The following is a 26,300-nucleotide window of genomic DNA, read 5'->3' on the forward strand; positions in this document are numbered from 1 at the left end:
GATGCAAAGAATAAATTTAAGTCCTTAACAAAAAAAAAAATTTGTATGTAGGCTTCGCCCATATATTAAAGAAGTTCCTTGTTTTCCCTTAATTCGTGCATGCAACTTTTCTGCGCGAATTTATCAGTCGAACTGAAATTTGTTGCTATTCTAACATGCAGTATGCATCATTGGTTATGTTCATTTGATTTTGAAGATAGGATGACCAATTATATGCATTGCTCTCCCAAATGATGCGATAAACTTGTACATGTACTTGTGGGAAGTTCAAATAAAAGCGGAATAGGCGGGACCCTAATTAACAACTTGTCCGTATGTTTTACAGATGACCTAAATGCACACAACTAGGGCCTTAATATATATAAATAAGATGTCGTGCGCTCGAGATAAGATGTTGATCGCACAAGATAAGATGTTGATCGCTCAAGATAATATGTTGATCGCTCGAGATAAGATGTTGATCGCTTGAGATAAGATGTTGATCGCTCAAGATAATATGTTGATCGCTCAAGATAATATGTTGATCGCTCGAGATAAGATGATGATCGCTCAAGATAATATGTTGATCGCTCAAGATAATATGTTGATCGCTCGAGATAAGATCTTGATCGCTCAAGATAAGATGTCGTGCGCACGAAATAAGATGTTGATCGCTCGATATAAAATGTTGATCGCTCGAGATAATATGTTGATCGCTCGAGATATGATGTTGATCGCTCGAGATAAGATGTTGATCGCTCGAGATAAGATGTTGATCGCTCAAGAATATATATTGATCGCTCGAGATAAGATGTTGATCGCTCAAGATAAAATGTTGATCGCTCAAGATAATATGTTGATCGCTCGAGATAAGATGTTGATCGCTCAAGATAATATGTTGATCGCTCAAGATAATATGTTGATCGCTCGAGATAAGATGACGTGCGCACGAGATAAGATGTTGATCGCTCAAGATAATATGTTGATCGCTAATGATAAGATGTTGATCGCTCGAGATAAGATGTTGATCGCTCAACATAATATGTTGATCGCTCGAGATATGATGTTGATCGCTCGAGATAAGATGTTGTGCGCACGAGATAAGAGGTTGATCGCTCGAGATAAGATGTTGTGCGCACGAGATAAGATGTTGATCGCTCGAGATAAGATGTCGTGCGCACAAGATAAGATGTTGATCGCTCAAGATAAGATGTCGTGCGCACGAGATAATTTAATCTTAAAAAAATAGCATATGTCCTAAACATACCACCGTAAAATGTAGACCCATGTATTATAAATTAATAGAAGTGTCAATCTAAATAAAGCCTTTAATGAGACTATATATTACATTAATAGAAGAAGCTTGAACGTTCGCACTTGTAATATTCATATAAAGGTGAGAAATTCAAACAAAGTTAATGCTTATTACTTTATTTTTATGTTTTCCAACTGAAGGATACACTTATGCCGCCTCGTACAGAAGCAGCAAAGTGCCTCACGATTAGAGAACAATTTTGCTGTTCTTGATTAATTTTGAGACTGTGATAAAACTTCTAGGCTTTTCAATTTACTACTGTTGACATTTTTGTAACAAGTTGATATATATATTTCTTGTCACGGTACATGTACCTTACCGTATAATTCGAAATTGTTTTAAGTGAGGAAACATATATTTCCGAAAAAGCGTGAAGTGCGATGAAATTGTCGCAATCAGGAAGTTCAAATGACAGATGTATTTCCGTATCAAACTTCGACTGTACGTCTCTCCAGAGGTTTACATGCAACCTTATCAATGATCTTCGCATAAATTTCAATATTCAACTCACATAGGTAAAACTGAAGAGTCTGACTCTTTTTATAACACTGAACTTTCAAAAGACGAACTATTGAAAAGGACATTGCTGTATTAGGAATTAACATTTTAGAAGATGACGGACTATGGGGGCGACTCCTCGTCCTTTTCTTTATTTTCTGTTATTTGTTGTTTTTGCAAATATATAATTGCAAATTGATTTCGTACTTCCTTACACAAATGTATTAATCATTTATAAAACGTAATTTGAACGTTTATTTTAAAATCAGCCATTTTGTGTATGTCGCACAATGGAATCGAAATACCTACTATTCTTTCCGTTGACAGTATTAAACATCGGTAAGTCAGTATCAACATGTTCTTTACATCATAATCTGATGAATATCGGCCTCAACAAAACCTAGATTATAGTACAATTCGGGTCAAATTCAATTCTTCTTAAATGATTTGAATTTAGTTAATATTTGTTCTACATTACGTTAATGCGTTCAAGTATTTTGAAATATTCAGATGTAATGTCGATTTGGTGTCTGTCTTATCTATGTTTAGTACGTATAAATAGTCATCTCTGACTCGCTATATTCACAGAGATTTGTTTCGACTGGGCAACGCTGTAAGATGAGTGCACGTAAGAAAATCACTTTTTATGTACATTTATACATGTGTGTAATGTCTTCAATTAAGAATCATTTGATACTTTGTACTCTTTAGAGTTTATGTCTTAAATCTGCGACAAAATTAATTTGAATTGTGTAGAAAACGTATATCTTTATATATTTTATTGGTCTAAACTCTACTATGTTAAATGCACTGTTAGTAGGAAAGGAACAGAATTACAAGCAGAATTCATTTTCTTTGTACCTTTATTTCATTAAATTACCTCAGATGATTTAGACTAATGATGACTGAATCTATTTCTTAAATTATTTAGGTTGTATCATGATATTTATAAATTCAATTTTAACAGAAACAAAACAGGAACAAAACAAAATAGAAACAAAATAACAAAGAATATGTAAAACATCACAACCTGGGCATTCTGTTAACGTCTTGTGTACTTTTCCATTTCAGGTGTAACAGTTCTCTTGCTTCTGGTTGCCCCAAGATGCATAGGTTTGTATGTTGTTTTTTTTTTCCACCTTATGGAGAGAAATGACAATGTGTGCTAAATTACATATAGCTTTATCTTCCAAAGGTTCCTATTACTGACAATCATTGCTCTATTGACGAACATTTGTTCCTTTGTAGTATAATAATAGGTTATAACGTTGCTCTATTAAATTTGGTTGCTTTTTGTTCTTCTTACTTAAGTTCGATTGTGGCTTATAACATGTTTCTATAATTATCTGGATTTATTTCATAAGTAGTGGTATTTTTATAGGAACGCAAAAAAGGACTACGTCTTGAACGCCTCGAATGCAGCGGTCCCCTACCTTCTTTCATTTGTTTAACTTTGATTTATTTGCGTTTGTTGTAAGGACATTAGAAATGTAACATTTGGTAGTTAAAGTTTCCGTATGTTCAAGTGCAAACTCAAAATGCAAAGTTACAAATGAAGAAGAGACAACACATGATTAACATTTCTGTTTAAAAATGCACAATTTGTAACGATTTCCAGAAATGCTTTCTATGTAATAGAAAGAGCATTGAAATTCGAGGGTAAACGATTTGTACGAGGGAGCGTTTACCCGAGAGTTTTAATGTTTTTTTTTTCTGCTTTGTATCATAGCCATCCATATATGGTAGTTCAGTAGGCGTTCCACATTGCCATATACAGCAGTTCAGTGAGTACTTAAAATCCTTGCTTTACAAATGTGTAAAGCCCAGGTAAAATAAACCAATGAGAGAGCAGAAAATCAATAAAATACACTTCGCTGTCTGCTGTTCCAGACACGCTGGCATACTTTCCTATCCAACAGTGCGGTAACTAGCGTGCGGGTATTTAATACCTGCACACTTTTAGTTACCGCACCCTGCACTCAGTGTATATGATTTACCTGCACCAAATTTGTTAAGACAAGACATCGAGCTATGATACAATTAAGTGATACGATACGTTATTACTTATATATATATGATAGAAAATATTAAAAGTTACTCCTGGATAAGTATATAATAAGTATATAATAAATAAAAAAGAAAAACATCCAATGGGTTTCCTCTATCTGTATTTCTGTCTACCTACCGGTTTCATATCATAATCATCAGGGCAGACATATAATCCGTTACATAAGATATTATAACCTTTTTCAGATTCTTTGGAATGTTACGCATGTGCAGATATAGCAAATATAAATGAATGTCTAGTAACTTCACAGTGCCAAAGTAGACAGGTGAGCGGATTTTATAATAGATAGCCTGGAGTTCGAGATACCGCGTTTTGGGGGCTGGACTTGAAAATGTCTTCGAGATAGCCGGAACTTCGAGATATCGAGTTTCTACTGTATTTAATTTATTCAAGGTGGCAAGCTTCTAATGCAACTTGAAAATTATACAGCCTTCCGTAACAGATATAAACATTTATTATACTATCACAATGAAGGGATCCGCTTAAAGGAATAAGTTGCAGTGTAATAAAATTATGCATTAAATCAGATAATCAGCAAGTTGTTTAAAATCCCTAATACGGAGTGTGTAAAATAAATGCTAGATCTGCATAATTTTCTTATTATAATATCTTTCAGTCTTGTTTTACCAGCAAGCTTGTATCCGGGCAAGACACGAGGTATTCGCTTGGATGTACAGATTACCAGGTATATATAGAAAGTGTCATATTTTACATGTTTTAGATCGTCATTATATAAAACAAGAATTTACATGTACATCAACATGTGGAACAGCTGTTAAGATCGCTGACTTTGAACATTTGCTACCCACCTCTATCAGTTTGATACTCAAACGGATCATCATTCAGCTGGCGTTCGACTGGCCGGTGGTTCTATCCAGATGCCAACCAGTTCCTGAAATTATGCTCGTAATTATCCTTCTTCTTAAAAACGTCACCGAAGTTGTGTCAAAGTGACTTAAAACGGAACAAACGAACAAACAAACATTTATTTATAAAATCTCTGTACTGCTTTGAAATCCAGGAAGTAACAATCGATCAGAAGTCCATTGTCTGTTGTATGAATTCAGTGGATAACGAAGCTTATGTAAATGCACATATTTACCGCAAACAGTGTCTGAGCTGGCAACACATGTACTTTCTATAACTTTTTTAAACACATAGTCGCCTATAGAAAAAATTCTTCATTGTGGATCATACTGAAAATATCAGCTGTTGTAAAGTTATTATACTCCCCTAATTAAAAGATCATTTTAAGACAATTAATTTACGTACCGCCTCTCTGCGCAAAGAATTAAAAAAGCCTCATACATACATCATACTTACATAATTTAAACGAGTTTTTTTTCTTTTGGATATCTGTTCATGTTTTTATTCTTTTTAGTCGAATTGCAAATTAATTGATCAATAACAAATAAGTTATCGTTATATCAGTTTGCAAACTGTGGTTACTTTTTTGTGTTTTATGAACCTTACTTGCGGTTTTACACAGCGTAATATGTACATAAATAAGATCCTAAAACATTATAAAGCCGATATAAGAAATGAAGATGAACAACCATGTTATCGGTCGAAACTGCCTTATATCTAATTCCTTGTGGAATTTCTAGCTGGTAAGAAGCATCAGGTTTTCATCTTTTGTGATTTTGTGCCACCGCATTTGACATATGCATACAAACGTTTCAATTACAACAATATTCAATGGTGTAACGCAAATGCAATGTATATTTCAGCTATGCGGAGTCCAATCAAACAGTCAGCCAGAATTAGTTGGTCGTGAGATAAGCAGCCGGGAAACGTCTTGCCACGAGTGCTGCAGTTCCGAAAGATGTAACAATCAGCTGTGTATCCATTTCAAACGTAAGCTATTTGCTTGTTTCACATAACTTTTCGGAAGTTTTTATCTTTATCTAATTCAGCAGTGGTCGAATTGCTGCAAAATATAACTTACTAACTCGTCCTCGATTGAATCTAAAGGAAATTGAACAAGTGATGTTTTATCGATGTTTATAATACTTTATAATTTGTCTAACGCCTTTGACCCTAGCTTGGGACCTTAAATTCTTCATTTGAGGATGAAATCCAGCTGTCTTACGGAAGGTTTGTGGTTCTATTCAGGTGTCCGCCGTGAGGAATTAATACACGGAGGGGCACCTTGGGTCTTCCTTCACTATCAAGATAGTGATCACTATCTATAACTTATCTATAACTGTTTCGGTGTAAATACAAGCAAAACAAATTGATGCCCTTAAGGTAATCAAGTGACACATAATGATGCCCGAGTGTTCATGTTTCATGACGGAGTAATATCGTACTTGTGCGGTAAAACATCAGTGATATGATCGTATTGTTTATTATTTAGAATCTCAAGTTTTCGGCTGAGGTAACTCAAAATGTCGACCTTTTTATAAAAGTTCCCGCTAGATCGACTTACTTACTCGAAATTTTAACTCACTCTAGTATATTACCTTCGCATTCGCAAACTTTGAACGTCCGTCAGTCTGTCAAAGGTCAAAGATATTAATGACTACGTACTTCACCTAAACATCTCAGCTTGGAAGCCATAAGACCTTCCCTTGGGCTACTCCAAATTCAAAACTGAAGCTAGGATGTACACCTATATGAACATTTCGGGTATATGTTTTTGTCGTAGGGGCTTGAACTGAACTAGGTGGTAATCTTACAGACGTGACCAAAATAGTAAAATGTTCTACCCGACCATCTTTCATGACCCTCTAGGGCAACCCAAAGGTTACCCGATTTACCTTGGCCAGGACCTACACATTTACGTCCATATATGAGAGTTAGAAATTTCGAGTTACGTATATTTGAATCTTAAAGTTACTTTTCTCGAAATTTCGAGTTACGTAAGTTTAAATTTCAAGTCAGTATCATTCTCCAGATTCCGAGTAAATGCAAATTTCTCTTCTGGCATATATGCTCATTCGTGTAATTGAAAGGCCTAATAAATTATGTACATGAAATTAGTTTTGTTTAATGTTTTCATGCATTGAATCGATAATTTTCAGCAACAACTTGCATTGATGACGCAAAAGTTGACTGCGCTTACATGAATGCGATGTTCAATATATGTAAAGATATTCAACATTCGAAAACAGTCTGTCCAAATTTTTGTGGTCTTTGTCAACTAGGTAAGTAAACTGATTAATTGTATATTGTCATTATGTCAAATCTTACGCATAGGACTCTACGCCTCTAAAATATAAGGTATTTAAATCGCGTACGATATTGTAAAAACAAAGACAAATATCAAACAGGGAATGCCACGCACCAAAAGCGCAGCCTCCTCAAAACGAACCCTCCAGCACGCAAACGCGTGCACCACACACACACAGAGAGACACACACTCAAAGCTTACACATCAGGACAAAACGAACAACACACACACACACACACACACTCAAAGCCAACACATAAAGACAAGACGAACAATAAGCATACACACACGCGCGCACACAAAGTCAACATACAAGGACAAAACGAACAAACAAAGGAACACAGTGGGGCACCGCTTTGGAACGGTCAGTGGCAAAAACACCACTGGGGAGGTTAAACCGGTTTATGATGCGCACCCAACCTCACTCTTACCCCCACCATGTTCCAAAGACATGGGACAGTGTAAATAAAAGTAATCCCCTCCAGGTAAATCTCTAACACACGTAATGGAAACAAAAAGGCATGGCATGTAAAACACAAAAATGCTCGTGTATAAATATATAAAAAGCAAACCTTAAGAACCAAAAACGTATGTACTCAATGCCTTTTCAGAAGACAGAGCAACAAGAGAAACACACTTAAGGGCCCGACGAAACAAGCCAGAAGACAAATATCTAAACAGTTCAGTCCTGGTAGAATTTAAAAACTGCTCATCATAGAGTCCTCCCCCTCTTCCGTCAGACGCAATCAAAGAGGGAAGCGTAGTGTCCAACTGTAAACGGGTTGAACCCTAAACATTCGGTATGTCTCAAAACAGTTGGGTCGTAACCTCTTTTAATAAAACGTTTGATAATCTTTCCAAATACATTTGGAAAATTACCATGACCCAAGATCTTACGAAGTTTGTAAACCACATCCCCATAAAAAACGGGTTTAGAAATACCTTCTCGCAGAAGTGTCTTTAAATTACTGTTGAATTTTAAAACTAAATCAGAATTACGATAATAAAATTTAGTAAACTATTTACGCAATTTGTAATAACTGTAGCCTTGCTGAAGAAGTTTACTTGTATTATATTGATTATGTTCATTGAAATGCTTGACATGACTACACGCTCTGGCAAACCGAATTAATTGAGAAATATATACCCCATAAGATGTAGCCTGAGGTACATCCCCATCCAAATGGGGAAAATTTACAATACTAAAATCAAAATCATCCCTCTTGTCATAAATTTTGGTATGTATAATATTGTCAAAAATAGAGAGATGTAAATCTAAAAATGAAGCATCAGTATCCGAATTGTTAGTTTTAATTAACTGAAGCTCCCTAGGATAAATAGTACCTACCAAATGACCAAAAAACGGATTATCCATATTAAGAATATCATCCAGATAGCGTGATGTATTATTAAATGCAGTTATAATATCTGCTTGCGTATCTGGAGAAAGGCTTAACATAAAGTCTCTTTCATTAGAATATGAAAACAAATCTGCGACAAGGGGTGCACAATCTGTTCCCATGGGAATACCAACAACTTGTCTAAAAACTGCATTCCCAAACCTGATGTAAATGTTGTTCAATAAAAAGGAAAGGGCTTTACAAACTTCGTCACAGGTCCACATAGTATAATGTTTAATAATATTGCTAGTAAAAAAATATTTATCAAAATTGCAAGCGATAAATGTAGCATTCTCTCTGGCAAAAGTCTTTTGAATTAGGGCAGTTAATTTGTCATTCATTAAGTTATGTGGTAAAGTGGTATACAAAATAGAAAAATCGTATGTACTGACTGTAGATACCTTGTAATTATTAATTTTCAACTTATGCAGGATTTCGCCAGAATTTTTGATCGACCAAAATAAGTGTTTACCAGAGTTTTCGTATACTTTATCGCAGTATCTTTCTACGTGGGCTTTCACAGCAGTTAGACATGATGTTAATAGTTTTGAAATATTTGTAGTTGTACAAGAGCTTGAATTAGCGATAAAGCGATCTTTATATGGTTGTTTATGCAATTTAGGAATCCAGTACATGGTCGGTAGTTTAATTTGTTGATCGTCTATACGAACTTTTAAATTAGAAACTTCAGTGATGTGATCAGTAACCAATTTGTTTTCAACAGAAGGACTCAATGTATAAGTTTTAGTGCTATTTAGTTCGTTTTGTAAAACATTAATATAATGCAGGCGTCAAATGATGATAATATTGTTGGCCGCCTTGTCTGCTGGAACTAAGACATACTTAGAATGAAATTCTTGGATAAGAAAAAACGTTCATGCTTACCCCAAATTTTTTCTTAGAATTTCCGTCTAAAAAAGATTAAAGCGCAATTTAAAATAGTAATTACACGTTATTTATCTTTAAAGTGGCCTTTGTATTGAGTTATTAACCCTAAGATGTTTACAATGTACGATACTTTAAAAAATCTAAATTGAAAAAGGTACATTTTTTTTGTAAGTCTGATGTACTGTAGATATTATTAAAAAAAATGAGCAAAGTGCTTTCATTCAGCTTTGTCATAATTGTTCTTTTCTCGGGATCAATAAATGTCATTTTATTACAATTAACATAAGTTGACGGTAACTGGGCTCAGTGGACGCAATGGTCTTCTTGCGACGTAACATGTGAAGCGGGTAAACAAACAAGAACAAGGACTTGCACAGATCCTGCTCCAGCAAACAAAGGATTGGATTGTGTAGGAAATAATACTGAAACAAAACCATGCATCAAACAGCCATGCCCTGGTACACAATTTTGTGTATAAAAGTCTTGAAAAAAGATAATTGTCGTTGGCTGTCAGCCGTTTATTACATGCGTTTAAAAAATATTAAAATCTGAAAAATGCTACGACTATTTGCATCTGTCCACAATGCAAAAGCTTTTCCTTCGTTGCAACTATATACAGTGCAGCGGGTATATTCCAGTTTCTATGAAAATAATTTGGAGCATTCCCAGGTAAAATGCTCAATTAACTGCGCGTGTGCACTTGTTTTTCATATGTATGCCGAACGTTGACAAGGAAAGTGTGTTAGTGGATGAACTAAACTTTTGTGATATGCATGGCTTCCACATACTTCAAACACACCAATATTCCAAAGTCAAAACTGCATTTCCTTCGATGAACTTATAAACAACAAAAGAATTTCAAAAGTCCTATGAAATCTTTTGTGGACCATTCAGATTTCACAATTGTTCGTTTGGCCACAATTGTTTACAGTTTGAGATATGAGCATATAAACGTACGTTGTCGATTTAAAGTGTGCGTTGTGATGAGACGCGTCGATATAATTGGATTTCTTCGTTTCAAAGATAAACTTCGCAACACAGGAACAGTCACCAAACCGTAAATATAATATATGAATTAAGATTTGAGATTTGAGAAAGTAACATCTGGCATGCAATACACGACTGTTTTTAAAGTACGCGCATAGGACTTCGACCTCATTATACCAACAACACGATCATTTTACTTTTTTCCAAAATGGGAACTACTGAAAGTAAAAATCAAACTGCGATTTCTAAAACTAAAGGTCACCAGTACGTACTCATACCCGGTAAACAATGGAACTGCTATTTAGACCTAGAATACATTTAGTCATTTGTTACAAATTTTAATATTCACTTATATTCACGTTAATAAGACATCCACAAGAAAATTCAGACATATTTGTTCTAGCCGCTTTTGCGTTAAGTATATCGGCAACAAGGACGGTAACATAATATGAAGAAATGTTGATAATGGTATACGATTTTCGTGTACATAGTAGATGCAGCATCTAAGCGCAAGCATATATTTACATATGTGTGTAAACAAATTTCAGTTCACGGAGGATGGTCAATCTGGTCTGACTGGGGAAGCTGCTCTGTCACATGCGAGGTCGGAATTCAAAAAGGTATCGTAACTGTTCCAATCCGTTGCCGTCAAAATTTGGAGACCATTGCTTTGGTGACTCTATGGACGACAGACTTTGTAAGCCTGGCCCATGTGCAAGTAAGTATTATTTCTGTTTTATTCTGATTTTTCTTCAGCAAATATATTCGGAATATGTTGGCGGAAGACATCTTACACATAAGTACCAGCTGACAGAAACGCACAAACCTTATGATAGTCCAAAGGATAAGGTTTTTACATGATTTCTTTCTAGCCAACTATCTTTTAGTAATTTATTAATTCACGAGTAACGCTGCATAAAATTGCTCTGTATTTGCGTTTTGACAGGGAAAGATAGATTATAAAAATGATCGGCATCAAATGGTAAAAATGTAACTGAGCAGTAATACTAACGTAATGTCAACACTTATTGTCGGTGTTGTCACAAATATGCACAACTCAGCTGTGTTATGCAGTCATGAAGATTGTAAATAACGTAGGCATTCTTGCAACTTTTTGTTGTTTAGAGTATTGTGTCTCTTGCGCTGGCACGACGTCGCCTTGCCAAAAGAGCTTTTCATATCAGCTTCGGTCACAAGGAGTTAAATCAGCTATGACGTAAAGTAATTTCATAAAACTTTCAGATGGCGGATGGTCATTCTGGGGTAAATGGAGCAATTGTAGTGCTTCATGTGATGGTGGCTTACGCTCCCGATTCAGAGACTGCAGCAATCCAGTACCGTCACCTCAAGGGAAATTTTGTGTTGGACAATCATCGCAAGTTGAAGACTGTAATAAAAACCGATGTGGTAAGCAGTACATAGTCTAAAATGTAAATACTGTTGATGGAAACATAGCAGGTAGAATAAATTAAACACACAAAACCAGATCAATTTGTGTACCTAGGCATAAATAGACTGATTATTACAGAAGTATCGCTTGTTGTACTCATAGAAAGTGGTTATACCATAACTAATCCAGAAAGTTGACTAGCTCACATAATACTGTTCTCATTCTTACCCGTACCTAACCGTCATTTATTTATGCATGTATACCATTCCTTATATGTATTCCTTTTTTTCATAATTTTCAGTCCTAAATATAGCATTTAATGCAAATAACCTGTTAAACACCAATCCAATTGCCGGAGAAGTGCTCAAATTCACAAACGTCATCCTTAATGCTGGAATGGGCTACAATAACAACACTGGAGTATTCACCGCGCCAGTTGAAGGGACATACATGTTCAGCGTTCACGTTTGCCAAGTGGCTGGGAGAAGTGTTGATGTATCCATAGTCGTAAATAACACTGATTATGCTGTTACTGCATTGCGCGATGCATATTACAATTGTCAAAGTGTGGACACCGTCGCTGTACTTAAGCAATCAGAGATAGTATGGATAAAATGCGCTTACATCTACGCGAGTAGTGCTTTGTACCAAAATAGATACTTCTGGAACTCGTTTGCAGGCACATTGATCCGTTAACATATCTGTGACGTGTTTGTATTTTCGTACCTTAAGCACGTTAAGTTAAATATTGATTAACAATTCCTATAAAATATTTAGAATATGGAAAACTTAACTTACAATTTACATAGATTCAGCTGAACAATTTTATAATTCTGCAGAACATATAACATTACAATTAGATAAATTACCATCTAGTAAATACATGTTTACTATCATCTTTCAAATAATCAATTGAATCTACTTTATTTGTATTCAACATTAGTCAGTTGTCATGGTTATAAACCAAATTTTGGTTATTATAATAATGCAATTTCTTTTTATATCGCATTTACTGTTTAAGATGATTACAGATATATGACAATTGTACTACCATATCGTTCTGTATTAACCTGGCTATGATTGGCTTCATTTTTGTTTAAACGACAGCTCATTAAGATATAATACTGTAAACGCATTAATATATTAGGGTTATTATAACAGTAGCTTGATCTGGGATGCAGTATTCGGCTCGAGTGGATTTTGCCAGATCGGATCTCACGAGGCGCGCAAGCGCCGAGTGTGATCCGACTTTGCAAAATCCACGAGAGCCGAATACAAAGTCCCAGCTCTAGCTACTGTTATAATGACCCTTTTATTATATACCTTTACCATTTTGATTCTTGTTTCGTTCTTGAACGAAATCTTCCATGTTTATCGATATTAACTGGAACTTAGTGAAGTTTTTATGTGCGCTATTTATAGAAATGTGTCGTGTCATGCATATTAATATAAATAGTCCGACGGCATACAATACGGCAGGTACAATACGGAATTTTAAAGGTACAATACGGAACTTTTGTCTGTCTGTTCATATTTGATTGTGAAATACAAGCCGATTTCCTACAGAATTTATATAGGTATATAATAAATTTAAATATTATAGGTGTTATTTTTGTTGGAAATCGTTATCCCAATTTTAATGTTATCACTCTCAGCAATTTTCTTCTGTCGGAAAGCAATTAATGGCAAGAGTTAACCTGCGTCATTGTCTTTATTCAGTTTATAGAATAACAATACTTATTTATTAAAACAAGACCTAAGTATGAATTGTTTAGCTAAATATGCCTTATACATTAAAGTTATCTCCCAAATTGTTAAACCACTTGAAAGAACGTTTTATACGAAAATATCATCATGTCAATTAGAAGTATGCAACTTGATACGTGTTGATAGAATTGAATGATTTACGAACTTCAAAACAGTCTGTCAGACTTGAAATCACAGTTTGAATGGACGTCAGTGGGCATTTTTGAGGTTTGGGAGGGGAAAAATACAGAACTATCAAAAATTGTAAAGCATGCATTTAGTCGGGATTATGCTGAATTCTTTATTAAATATCGAAACGCAACCCTACAGCTGCTACTTTAGCTCTCCATCTTGAGCAATGTATAAGTGAAAATTAAAACTGAAATAAATTTCTAAAATTATCGAACTAGAGCTATATCTTTGCATAACCGCTTTGATAGGGGACACGTACAGTGAAACATGAGAAAGATGGACCAATAATGAGGAACAGTAGAAACATTTCGTCTATGTCCAAGGACGCATGAATTTACAATGCTTAAATGAATGAAATGTAATGAAAGAGATATAGAAGATTAATTTCAGTTTATCATTAGAGATCAGCTCACGTGGAAAACCCATTTTCCGTTTTTCCTCGAAGGAAAAATTACTTGACGGATCTCCGAGTCAAAATTATACTGGTAACACTTTGATGATTTCCGGTATTTTATGGCTATTCCGCACGACTCCAATGCTGTATTCCCTTACCTTGATGGATTTTTTTTATATAATTAGCTTGTTCTTTTTACTGTTTAAAACTTGTGAATTTTGATATTGAAATAGTTTCTTTCTTCGAGTCGGAGCATTGGCACTCGTTATGGCCATCCTCCGAGGATTGAGTAGAATGGGTTTTCCGCGTGAGCTGATCTGTATATGACCTTGTAACACAGCTGTAAGAAAACAATATATTAAAACGTATTACTATACCAGACCAAGCACGTTTAAGTTTTAAGAACTGATACAAAGTAACAATAGAAATATACTATCAAGTTAGCACTGTATTGTAAAAATGCCACGAATATCAGAACTTCGATTTTAAATAATGTATTGTAATATCACATTGTCATGTTGTACGTTTATCTTTATTTCTTCATTATATTTTCCATTATCAGATAAATTGAAATGCTACTGCAATGTACATTAAAGATTGCATTTGACCTATGTATTGTTAAAAAACTGAAATTCTTGTGTGTTGGATGATGTACATTGTACAAGTAAAAATAAATTCTATTTGCTGTCCTGTTCTGTTTTGTTCCTAAACTGACTTTACAAAATATGAAACATATTAATGCTTCATGACAATTATGTAAATTAAATGTGTTAGTAGCTCGCACAATAACTAACTGACATACCATAAGATAATTTCTCGATATCTTCATACGTTTTTGCGGTGGTTGTCAGTTTACACATTTCGTCTACATTCAAGTGCTTTAACACGTCAATGCTTGGAACGCGCACCGGCGGCCATTTTTTTCTGAAATCCTTTAAAATATTACTTATGACCAATGAATAAAGCGGATTTCAGTAAGGGAGAAAATAAAGTCTTATCAAAGGAAACAGCGTCAAACATACATATTATCATTGCAGTACGTTTGGACTTTTAATATCTATTATTAGATGCCTTTCCAGAAAGTGTAAATGTTTCAGCTTTTTTTGCAATAAATGTCATAAAGCATTAAAGTGTTCATATCATTTTGGCTTTATGTCACACTGACACAATTTAGGTCATGTGGCGACTTTTAAGGTATTAGAAGCGTAATAGAGTAACTCCTTTTTGAAGAGTATTCAATTCCAACCATAAACCTACTTTTACTGCAATTCTCAGTGGGGAGGGGCGTAGGTTCAAGCCCTACTGGGACCAATTTTTTTTCCTTATTTTCCTTTTTTCTAGTAAGTTTTTACTTCTTTCAAGACTTATAATTGATTTATTGTACAAAAGTGATTTCTTCTGTTCAAAGTGAATTTACTACTTAAACAGAATGGATAGAGTTACACATCTTTAAATATATTGAGTTTCATGCGGTAAAAGTTCTCTATTTTGCTTTCACTCTTTAGATTACATATCGTGGAAGAAATTTAGGTAGGTTTTACGTCTGCCCCAAAGTTATTTTTGAATGAAGTAAGCAAAATTCAAAACAGAAACACAGGATTCGACCTTATATTTTCAATGTTGAAGAAGTAAATTCTATCTCATTAAATCCGTTTACTTGAAGCACACTAGAAAAAAAATGATATTGATATTTTTATTTTGTGTTTTATAATTGTTTACCAATAGTTTGATGTTTCTTTTATTAAAATTAATGTTAAAATGAGTTCTCTGTAAACGTTTTGGATAGTGGCCATCGCTTTGAAATTTGTCTCTACTTGAGCTTGAGGAGATACCATAAGTTATATAAAGTTTATAAAAAAAGGCACGGTAAAAGTTGTTTAAAAATTGCAAAACAGTGCGAAACACGGTCACATTTAAGAATATACCAAGCAAATGCCATTTTGTAAACATTGCTATAAGGCATCTAATACCTTAAGTTCTAATGTTTGAACAAAACCACAGGCGCCACTCCGGACATTAGTTCGGGCACGGGCGTGCATTTGGGTAGAACCAATTTGGGTAGAACCATTGATATTCCACGAGCTAATTGATTAGTATCCCGACATGGCAACTAGCTTAGATCTCGAGCCCTGGAGATAATATACAAGTAAAGGACCTAAAACACTCTGCCATGCAAGTCCCTTTATTTTATGAAGATTCAACAGAAGATACAATAAACCTGCTGGTTGAGGAAAGACATGACATTGTATAAATTTAAACGTAACAAATGATTGTGATGTGTCTGTTATTTATAAATAACTAATTAGTTTTCGGGTTCCGACGACGTAATTCGAAAGAAATAGTGGAACGAAAAACCCGCATTATTGGAACTTTTGCCGAGTCTAATAATTGTTTTCTACGGAAATACAGCAAGTTCTTGTGTAAGGAATATTTATTTTTACTTATGAATGCTAGGTGCATGTCGAATTTCAACTACTAGTCTATACATACTCTAAGATCTTTGATGTTATTGCGGTTGTTACTCAGCTACAGGCCATCCAAATACACTGTAACGCCTCGCCCGCTATGAAATTATTCCGATAATATCTGATATTATTGAACGAGGTTTACCTGTTCGGGATTTACTTTTATCACTGTCGGGAAAGAAAGTGGAAGAAACAAACCGCAACAGAGTTCACATTCAAACATAGATGATTGAAAATTTCATGAATATTGGTCACATCTAATACATATACATCCGACAGACCATAATGGTTAGCTGGGCTTGATCAAGGAAACCATTAACCGATTAAGACTCTATAACTCATTAAGTATAATAACTAGAAGTTACACATTATATTTAGATCGTTTATTATTCATAAAAATGGCCTCGGATTTTCAAGCTAAGTAAAAAGGTGACCTGCCCGAAAATCGGAAGACAATGAAACGAAAAGTCATATATTAGATCTCGTGTTCCGTGACAGTGTGACAGCTTGAAAACATTCATTCCCTGCCTTTCATTCTCTGAGTCATGGTTACATACGGAGAACAGGCCAATCCTGGTACAGAATCCAGGGATTTAGTTTTGTTAATTTGCCGTTGTAACGTAACTGAAATGCTGTGGTGTTCATCTCTACTACTATTGGTTCAAGATCACCTTAAATAGTTTATAGTTTTGAGGTATTAAAACAAACCCCATAAACTGAACCAGTCTATCTAGACTTAATATGTCAACACAGATTTTAGATTGTTGTTAATGTTGTGCCTATTTTCTCAGTGAATATGTGTTAAATATAGACCAGTAATGCAGCACAAAGTATGGGCCGGCGATAAATATGAGAAGTCATGTAATAAAATAAAAGAGACATTTATACATTTCGTTTAGTTATTCCTTTGGTAGCTCGATATAGATTGAAATCACAACAAAAATTTTATGTGCGTCATAATAGACATATATATATAGTGTCTGAAATTTTCAATGTAAGAAAAAACTGGCAAAAAGCAAAGACCCATGCTCCTTAATCATTCAAGCCACCGAAATGATTTCTGAGTAAGACCATAATATATATTGATGATTACTAGATAATTTCTAGCGAGATGCAATACCTTCTTAATACATGGATATACTTTAAAAATCCCATTCGTTTAAACACATTTAAAATTGTAAAAGTCTCACTACAAACGTTAAAAATACATTTTTGTCAGAATCAAATTGTATCCTTTTATCATAACTTTTACTTTATGTTTGATCTTATTGCATGCTGCAATTGACAACAGCGCTCAGTGTTTGTTTTTACAAATACTAGAGAGAGAGGATTTTACAAATGCCTCTGGTGAGCCTTATTTGATTCAATTACATATAAAACATTCAACTTTCATTTCGGAAAATTGCACACTGTATCATTGTTTATCCCTCGTAATTATAGCCTTACAGGCGTCTCAATATCTAATGCATAACACTGACATCTAATCTAATATTTTTTGCACGAAGACACAAACTGGCTTTCATGAAATTAGACATGGAAAATAACCTTTTCAGTTTCAGTATTATTAAACACTCCAAGTAGTAAGTAGTCCACCCGCTTAGCTTAGAAGGAAGAGCGTTGGTCTACCGATCGCTGGGTCGGGAGTTCGATTCCCGGGCGGGGCGTATGTTCTCCGTGACGATTTGACAAAAGACATTGTATCTGAAATCATTCGTCCTCTACCTCTGATAATTCATGTGGGGAAGTTGGCAGTTACTTGCGGTGAACAGGTTTGTACTGGTACAGAATCAAGGAACACTGATAAAGTTTAAAGCTTTATAACACTAGTCTAGTGTATTATCATTTTATGTAATGATAGATAAAAAATTGACTCCCGCGACGTCAAACATGTGATGAAATAGAATAAAGAATAAATCTGTACCATGTCTTACCGAAACACTCCGTAATAACACATCTGGACTCGCCTTCAAGATTCGGCTGGCGTATAACCTTTCTATTGTGTAACGCCATTGATAAATAATGCATAATATCACGTTTTTCATATGGAGACTTGACGTATGTAAACAATTTTAACCAGCCGATGACTTTGACACTTTGGACTATTCCGCGTTTCGGGTAACCAAGTTCATAGAAAATGGTGTAAATTAGCTAAACAAACTTTAACGGAAATTGTAAAAATGTTTTAAAAAAAAGCATTAATTCTTTTATGAACTTGTATTCGAAATATTGTCAGATAGCTAAGAGACCAAAATTTCGTCTCAAGTGTTAATCAAATGTTTTTTTTTAATTTTGCATTGCACTATGACCGAGTATCACATGCAATTTAGTGCACAAATGTATCAGGCAATAAGGCATTGAACTATTCGCAGTCATACAATACTAGATATAATCCTTATTTTGCACATTTTACCTGCTATTTAATCACATTGATTTCCCTTGCGTGAAAACATAACCAATAAAGGAATTTGGATTGACTGAACAAATCCGAACAAATGGCTTTAATCTTGTTATTATGCTGCAAGTTCATATAAAACAAAAAAAATACTGTTGGAATCTTTAGAACCTGTGTTTAAGTGCATCTTAAGACTTCTTAAAGTTATATACTGATGTCGAAACTCCTGATTACAAAGTTAAACAAACATCATCTTTATTTCAACCTGTTGGATATTTTTCTATAAAGGAAATTATTATATGTCATGGATTAGTATCTCTGGGTCGTTAAGGTGGAATTCGACCAGGTTTGCCAGTAGAATTAAATCTATCTATTATGAATTTTTTAATGTTATTAACCGAGATTAGGAATAAAGGAAAGTTTTTGATAATCATGAAGAATATTATTTAAAGGGAACCATTTATTGTAAAATCACCAGCTTACTTGTTTAACATCATATCCTTATTTGTTTAATATTTTGTTCCAAAACTTATATCATAATAATCAAGAGACATTCCCTGAAGAAAAGACTAATTTTTGACTAACAAATGACTTGTGATTATCTTGACTATATTATATCGTATTTTCTTAGCTTACAAATTGAGAACCATTAATAAACTCCCAATAACATTTTACTTACTTGCCTTTGTGTTCGTGAAACAGCACTTATATTGCAGACATATATTTTGGTATTTCTACCGATATGACTGAATGAGACAGACATTTGTCTGGAAAAACTATAATCTAGTAAATATGAAAGCATTCATTATCTTTAATAAACCTTACAGCCACATCGAAACTAACAAAGCTATTTAAAGCGGTGCATTGTGGTCATTTATTCCCTGATCTTTTTCAACAGTTTGTATCGATTTATTATATTTACAAAGAGGATAAGTCTTCCCGTTTTAGAAATTTCAAAAATACATTTCTAAGACGTATTTATAGCCTAATGGATAAGGCCACTGCCCAACAATCCGGGAATTGAAGATTTGAGTCCATTAAGAGGCGGGTTTTGTCACAAAAGAGAGAACACTCGGTGAGTTGATAGCTTGTTAAGTAAAGATAATCGACTGCCTATGTATCCGGTGATTGTCGTTAAAATATAGAATCCGAAATTTTCATACGGAAAGCTTACTGGCGCTTTCAGCAGGTGATGACACTGCAACAGACAAAAACTGTACATATACTTTTCAAATACTAGCATAATAAAAAACAAACAAAAAATATTTATTGAGGATTTTATTGAATAAAATTTCAAGTAACGTTATAACCATTTAAAAAAAATATCTACACTCGTGCTACAATGTGTGTCTCCCAAACACAATGGCATGTACACTGCACGTGAACATTTACGGGAATCAGGTAATCGTGAAAATAGCAGACTTGTAGTTCGCAAGTATTTGGAAACTGTTGGTCTAAATAATATCTGTATTCAATTGCATTCTGAGTAATAATTCAGTGTAAAACTTAACATCTTTACAAAACTAAGTTTATCTTTTTATGGCCTATTTTATTTATTTATTTTTTACGTTTTTAAATGATCTAAATCACGGTAAAAGACAATCATTCATATCACTTATGGTGTTTTGGCGTAAACATCAGTGCGTCATACTTATCTTTTATGATTTTCAGTTGAACAATACGCGCCTTAACAACTAATCAGACTCACGAGAAAAATCACCCCAAAAGAGAGCAATAGGTGATTTTTTTATTTGAATTTTAAAGCTGATTTTGGTGGAAAGACCCAAGACCATTATTGAAATAATGATAGAAGACTGGTTTATTTAATACGCATTTGATTAGGTCCCTGTCTCTGTGATACTGTATTTTTTCCATTTCACAATGGTCAATCAAAGTCAATTTATCTATAACAATTTATCATATATCAAATATGGGTTTCAACTTTCTACTCCTTTGAGTTGAGAGTATGCACCAGTATACCATTATAATAGAATTCCTCTTAAAACGGTGCTAGTTGCCTTGCGAATTTCATTTTATCTATTTTATTTATTTGACAGATTCTTGTTGGGTAATTAGCTTACGGAAAGGCAACTAAGATATATAAGCTTAGCAGGCAAAATGATTATTAATATGATGTTAAATGATGATTTTCGAACCAAAAGCATTTGCTCATTCGCATCTTCTAGACTGATCACATGTTTACCATTGAGGACTTTGGTTCTGTTTGGATTTATACAATGTACCACGAATATTGAAAGAAAGAGAAGATTTAACTTTGGACTAGGAGTATTTTTCAGAAAAGATATTTTCTCCTGGAATGTAAACACTTTGTTTTCTAGTCATTTTATATAACATACGAAACAGAAACATACACTTGATAGAAAAGAGTCTTTTATTGCCTATCAAGACAAGATGACAACACTGTTGCGGCCATAGCATTGTGCTACAATATCGAAAGTTTCCTGATGATGGTAAAGGTGCTTAACATAAGTGAATCAACAGGATAGAATGGAAATATATTCGATGTCGTAAATACATTTAAAACGATTACATTAGAGACAAAAGTAGTGTGGATTGTTGAACTCAAGGTTGATAATCCATATTAATTTTGTTCAATTAGTAAGGACACTATGACATCGCAGATGACATGGTATTCATATCTTACAAAACCTGTTGTTTTATTAAATAATTTTCCATTACGTTTGTTTAATAACTTGTGCTTTTTACTGTCTCTTTAATGAAACACAAACAAGGTTAACTATTCAGGAAGCTGACTCCTGCGAATCGGTCTAAGACCACAGTTATATTTATTATATGTTCTATATAGACAATGGACACTATTGCAATTCGGCCTGCATTCTAAACCTCCTAAAAATACCAGTCCTGCACTCAACAGAACTATTCGAGAAAAAAAATGTCTAACCACAATAAACATGGGGTTGACCGGCTCTTTTTTTCCGCCAGATTCAACCAAATAAAACGCGTATACAAATACTCTCTACATTGGCGCAAACAGGCAAATCCGACCTATCAAAAAGTCATGTTTTCCATATTCTGACATTCTCATTCTGTCAAATTGTACATGAACCATTTCATATTCAATTGTTTCATTTATTACGAGTCTTTCACTTAAAACTTCACCAAACAGAGCAACCATCTTCCGCGTAAACACGTCCTTATTCTGGTCAAGCATGGACAAATAACTGTGCTCTTGTGCCTATTTCGATGTAATTGACCGTGTTAAGGCAAAAATGGTTATTACTGTGGTTCCTAAAATTTCAGTAAAAGTCGGTAGGCGTATTCTAGCATATTTTCGGTTATGTGTTAACCGGGCATTTTACGGATAAATTATTACCAGTAAATGGCTACTGTAATACATTGAAATAATTCTGAAGATTTTACGAAAGACCCGTGGTGACATTTCAACTTCATTATTTCACGATTTCTGCTTCATGATTTCACGATTTCCACTTCATGAATTCACGATTTCACGATTTCCACTTCATGAATTCACGATTTCCACTTCACGATTTCACGATTTCCACTTCACGAATTCACGATTTCACGATTTCAACTTCATGAATTCACGATTTCACCATCGTGAAATCGTGAATTCATGAAGTTGAAATCGTGAATTCGTGAAGTGGAAATCGTGAAATCGTGAATTCGTGAAGTGGAAATCGTGAATTCGTGAATTCATGAAGTGGAAATCGTAAATTCGTGAAGTGGAAATCGTGAAATCGTGAATTCGTGAAGTGGAAATCGTGAATTCGTGAATTCATGAAGTGGAAATCGTGAATTCGTGAAGTGGAAATCGTGAATTCATGAAGTTGAAATCGTGAAATCGTGAATTCATGAAGTGGAAATCGTGAAATCGTGAATTCGTGAAGTAAAAATCGTGAATTCGTGAAGTTGAAATCGTGAAATCGTGAAGTGGAAATCGTGAATTCATGAAGTTGAAATCGTGAAATCGTGAATTCATGAAGTGGAAATCGTGAAATCGTGAATTCATGAAGTGAATTCGTGAAGTGGAAATCGTGAATTCATGAAGTTGAAATCGTGAATTCATGAAGTGGAAATCGTGAAATCGTGAATTCATGAAGTGAATTCGTGAAGTGGAAATCGTGAATTCATGAAGTTGAAATCGTGAATTCGTGAAGTGGAAATCGTGAATTCGTGAAGTGGAAATCGTGAAATCGTGAATTCATGAAGTGAATTCGTGAAGTGGAAATCGTGAATTCGTGAAGTGGAAATCGTGAATTCGTGAAGTTGAAATCGAGAAATCGTGAATTCATGAAGTGGAAATCGTGAATTCGTGAAGTGGAAATCGTGAATTCATGAAGTTGAAATCGTGAAATCGTGAATTCATGAAGTGGAAATCGTGAATTCGTGAAGTGGAAATCGTGAATTCATGAAGTTGAAATCGTGAAATCGTGAATTCGTGAAGTGGAAATCGTGAATTCATGAAGTTGAAATCGTGAAATCGTGAATTCATGAAGTGGAAATCGTGAATTCGTGAAGTGGAAATCGTGAATTCATGAAGTTGAAATCGTGAATTCATGAAGTGGAAATCGTGAATTCGTGAAGTGAAAATCGTGAATTCATGAAGTTGAAATCGTGAAATCGTGAATTCGTGAAGTGGAAATCGTGAATTCTTGAAGTGGAAATCGTGAATTCATGAAGTTGAAATCGTGAAATCGTAAATTCGTGAAGTGGAAATCGTGAATTCGTGAAGTAGAAATCGTGAATTCATGAAGTTGAAATCGTGAATTCGTGAAGTGGAAATCGTGAATTCGTGAAATCGTGAAGTGGAAATCGTGAATTCATGAAGTTGAAATCGTGAAATCGTGAATTCAAGAAGTGGAAATCGTGAATTCAGGAAGCAGAAATCGTGAAATCGTGAATTCATGAAGTGGAAAATCGTGAAATCAAGAAATCGTGAAATCATGAAATCGTGAAATCAAGAAATCGTGAAGTTTTTTTCGTGAAATCGTGAATTCGTGAAATCGTGAAATCGTGAATTCATGAAGTGGAAATCGTGAAATCAGGAAGCAGAAATCGTGAAATAATGAAGTTGAAATGTCACCACGGGTCTTTCGTAAGATTTCCCTGTTAAATTGTGCGAGAACTGATGTTGCCATATCACTTATAATAGTATTTTTAAATTGTACTACACCAGCTCAAGGCTTCATTTTGCAATCGTATTCAGCGTTTAGAATGCCGCAAACATCTTTAATTTTGATCAATTTTGCATGTTATTGTATTTAGAAAATATAACGAGTTTTCTCATTTTGTAATATATTTTCTGCAGAAGATAATTTAATACAAGCCTATTGACGGAAATATTCACGAATCAAACATGGCGTTAGTATGTGTTTACTTCCTCTTAGCGGGTAAATAAATGGCTCTTTACTTAAAAGCACTCTGCGGAACATATTGCAGAAATGTCATGTATCAGATGAATGACGTCAGTACAACTGTACATTTTCAGTGTAAATTAGATCCAGTTTCGACATTTCGCATATATCTTGTAGTTAAAATGTTTTATCAGTAAACAAATCTTAAGTAACATGCCACATATGCGATTAAATCAGACTTAGTTTAAGGCTTTATATATTGCGATGTTGCTACACCCTAACTTGAACATTTGCTTTTAGTAATTTTGTGACTGACGGCGACTGTAATTTGTAAGTTTACAACAAACAAAAGTTTGTTGTGCTTCTTTTCATTGTCTGCATTTGTAGCGATATATGTGTCTTTCTTGTCAGGCAAGTTTATTTTAATCACAGTTACGTAGAAAAGATGGCTAAAACTAAAACCCATCAAGATTTAAGTTCCAAGTGTGACGAGTGGCAAGAAATTCTAAGTCGATGTATCGTGTATTTTAAGAGGACTACTGCAGTGTAGATAATAATATGTACAGGACGATTATTCAGTAGCAGTTTCAGCAGCTTAGTCATTTCTTCACGATATTAGTACGTCTATTATTGCTTAAGAATATGCATCGTGCATGGAACTGTCCCGTACGTCAAGCGTATACATTTTACGATCTGTCTTTGTCATAACGAACGTCTTTTATGGACAGGGGACAATATTTATCCTTTGATAAGTTGATATCAGGACAACATGATTTTCTCGATTGCTTGATAACGCTGCTTTGCGTGACAGCCTCCTTTGTCATAGTTTATGTCATATAGAAATAAATTCCTGTCTTTTTTCTGATGATGGACTCTAAATAAATATAGTTGTCGAAATAATTATATAATTTAGCCGTATAAATATAGGTTCATGGTTTCATTTAAGTTTCGCCTGTGGATTGGAAAAGAATTTGTCTATTGCTGAAATATTGATGTTTAATGGTAAGCTGAGATCGTTTGTTGTATGTTTGTTTGTTTTGAGTTAAGCTTCGAATTTCAGTTATTTGACTGCCGGCATATAACCTACCCAGTGTTCCTGGATTCTGTGCCTTTGTTTGCTCGTTTGTTTTGGGTTTAACGCCGTTTTTCAACAGTATTTCAGTTATGTAACGGCGGGCAGTTAACCTAATTCCAGTGTTCCTGGAGACAAACCTGTTCTCCACAAGTAACTGCCGACTTCTCCACATAAATCAGTGGTGGAAGACGAATGATTTGAGACAATGTATTTTATCAAATCGTCACGGAGAACATACACTTCGACCAGGGCTCGAACTCGCGACCCTGCGATCCGTAGATCTGCGCTCTCCCTATTGAGCTAAGCGGGCGGGCGGGCAGATTTTGTTCCAGTATTATAATATTCTACGATGCGCTGGAACTGAAAGTTGATTATTTTGAACAAGTTTATGCTGTAGAAACCAAATCGCCAAACATATAGAATATTTTAGTTTAATCAACTTGTTCGCGCAGTGCAATTAGTGAAACATAAGTCATAAATAGTTGAATAGTTAAATAATTTTTATTTAAAGCAGGATTCCGAGGTATAAAATTATGTCCTCATTACCCCAAAGCATTTACATCTCACCTACAACTTTCATGGTATTTGATGATAACCATATAGGTCTGGTGTGCCTATAGCCATGAAAAAATTCCAGATAATACATTGTATTTTGAAAAATAATCAAATAGCATGATATTATGAAGTAACCGAAGTATGAAGTATTTGTTGCACAGCAACAAAATGCAGCTACTCATTCCCTCGATGAAAAAGGGCAAATTTACTTGTAGATTTTTATTTCTTTTTCTTTTTAAATGGTATTCAGAAATTACTAAGAAAATTTCAAATGCAACAATAATATGAGTTGTTATGTAGGACATAGAAAATCACATCATTATTTGCTATTTAAAGTTATCTTATTTTAAACATTTCCACTTACTTTGTAGAATTGTAATTTCCCATGAGCTTTGAATAATAACATTTTTCCGAATTAGAAATT

General features: G+C 34.4%; 1 protein-coding gene across 1 annotated transcript; it reads left to right on the top strand.

Moving 5' to 3' along the window:
• Window positions 1-2,364: 2,364 nt before the first annotated feature.
• On the top strand, window positions 2,365-11,711 carry LOC123555644 (coadhesin-like). Its single transcript, XM_053548976.1, has 8 exons — window positions 2,365-2,420; window positions 2,864-2,905; window positions 4,046-4,125; window positions 4,477-4,545; window positions 5,591-5,717; window positions 6,887-7,009; window positions 9,611-11,028; window positions 11,553-11,711. Exons 1-7 carry the CDS (start codon window positions 2,411-2,413, stop codon window positions 9,799-9,801), a joined length of 642 nt encoding a protein of 213 aa, XP_053404951.1. The 5' UTR covers window positions 2,365-2,410; the 3' UTR covers window positions 9,802-11,028; window positions 11,553-11,711.
• The last annotated feature ends 14,589 nt before the right edge of the window (window positions 11,712-26,300 follow it).

Source organism: Mercenaria mercenaria, chromosome 7 (genome assembly GCF_021730395.1).
Source record: "Mercenaria mercenaria strain notata chromosome 7, MADL_Memer_1, whole genome shotgun sequence".
NCBI lineage: Eukaryota > Metazoa > Mollusca > Bivalvia > Venerida > Veneridae > Mercenaria > Mercenaria mercenaria.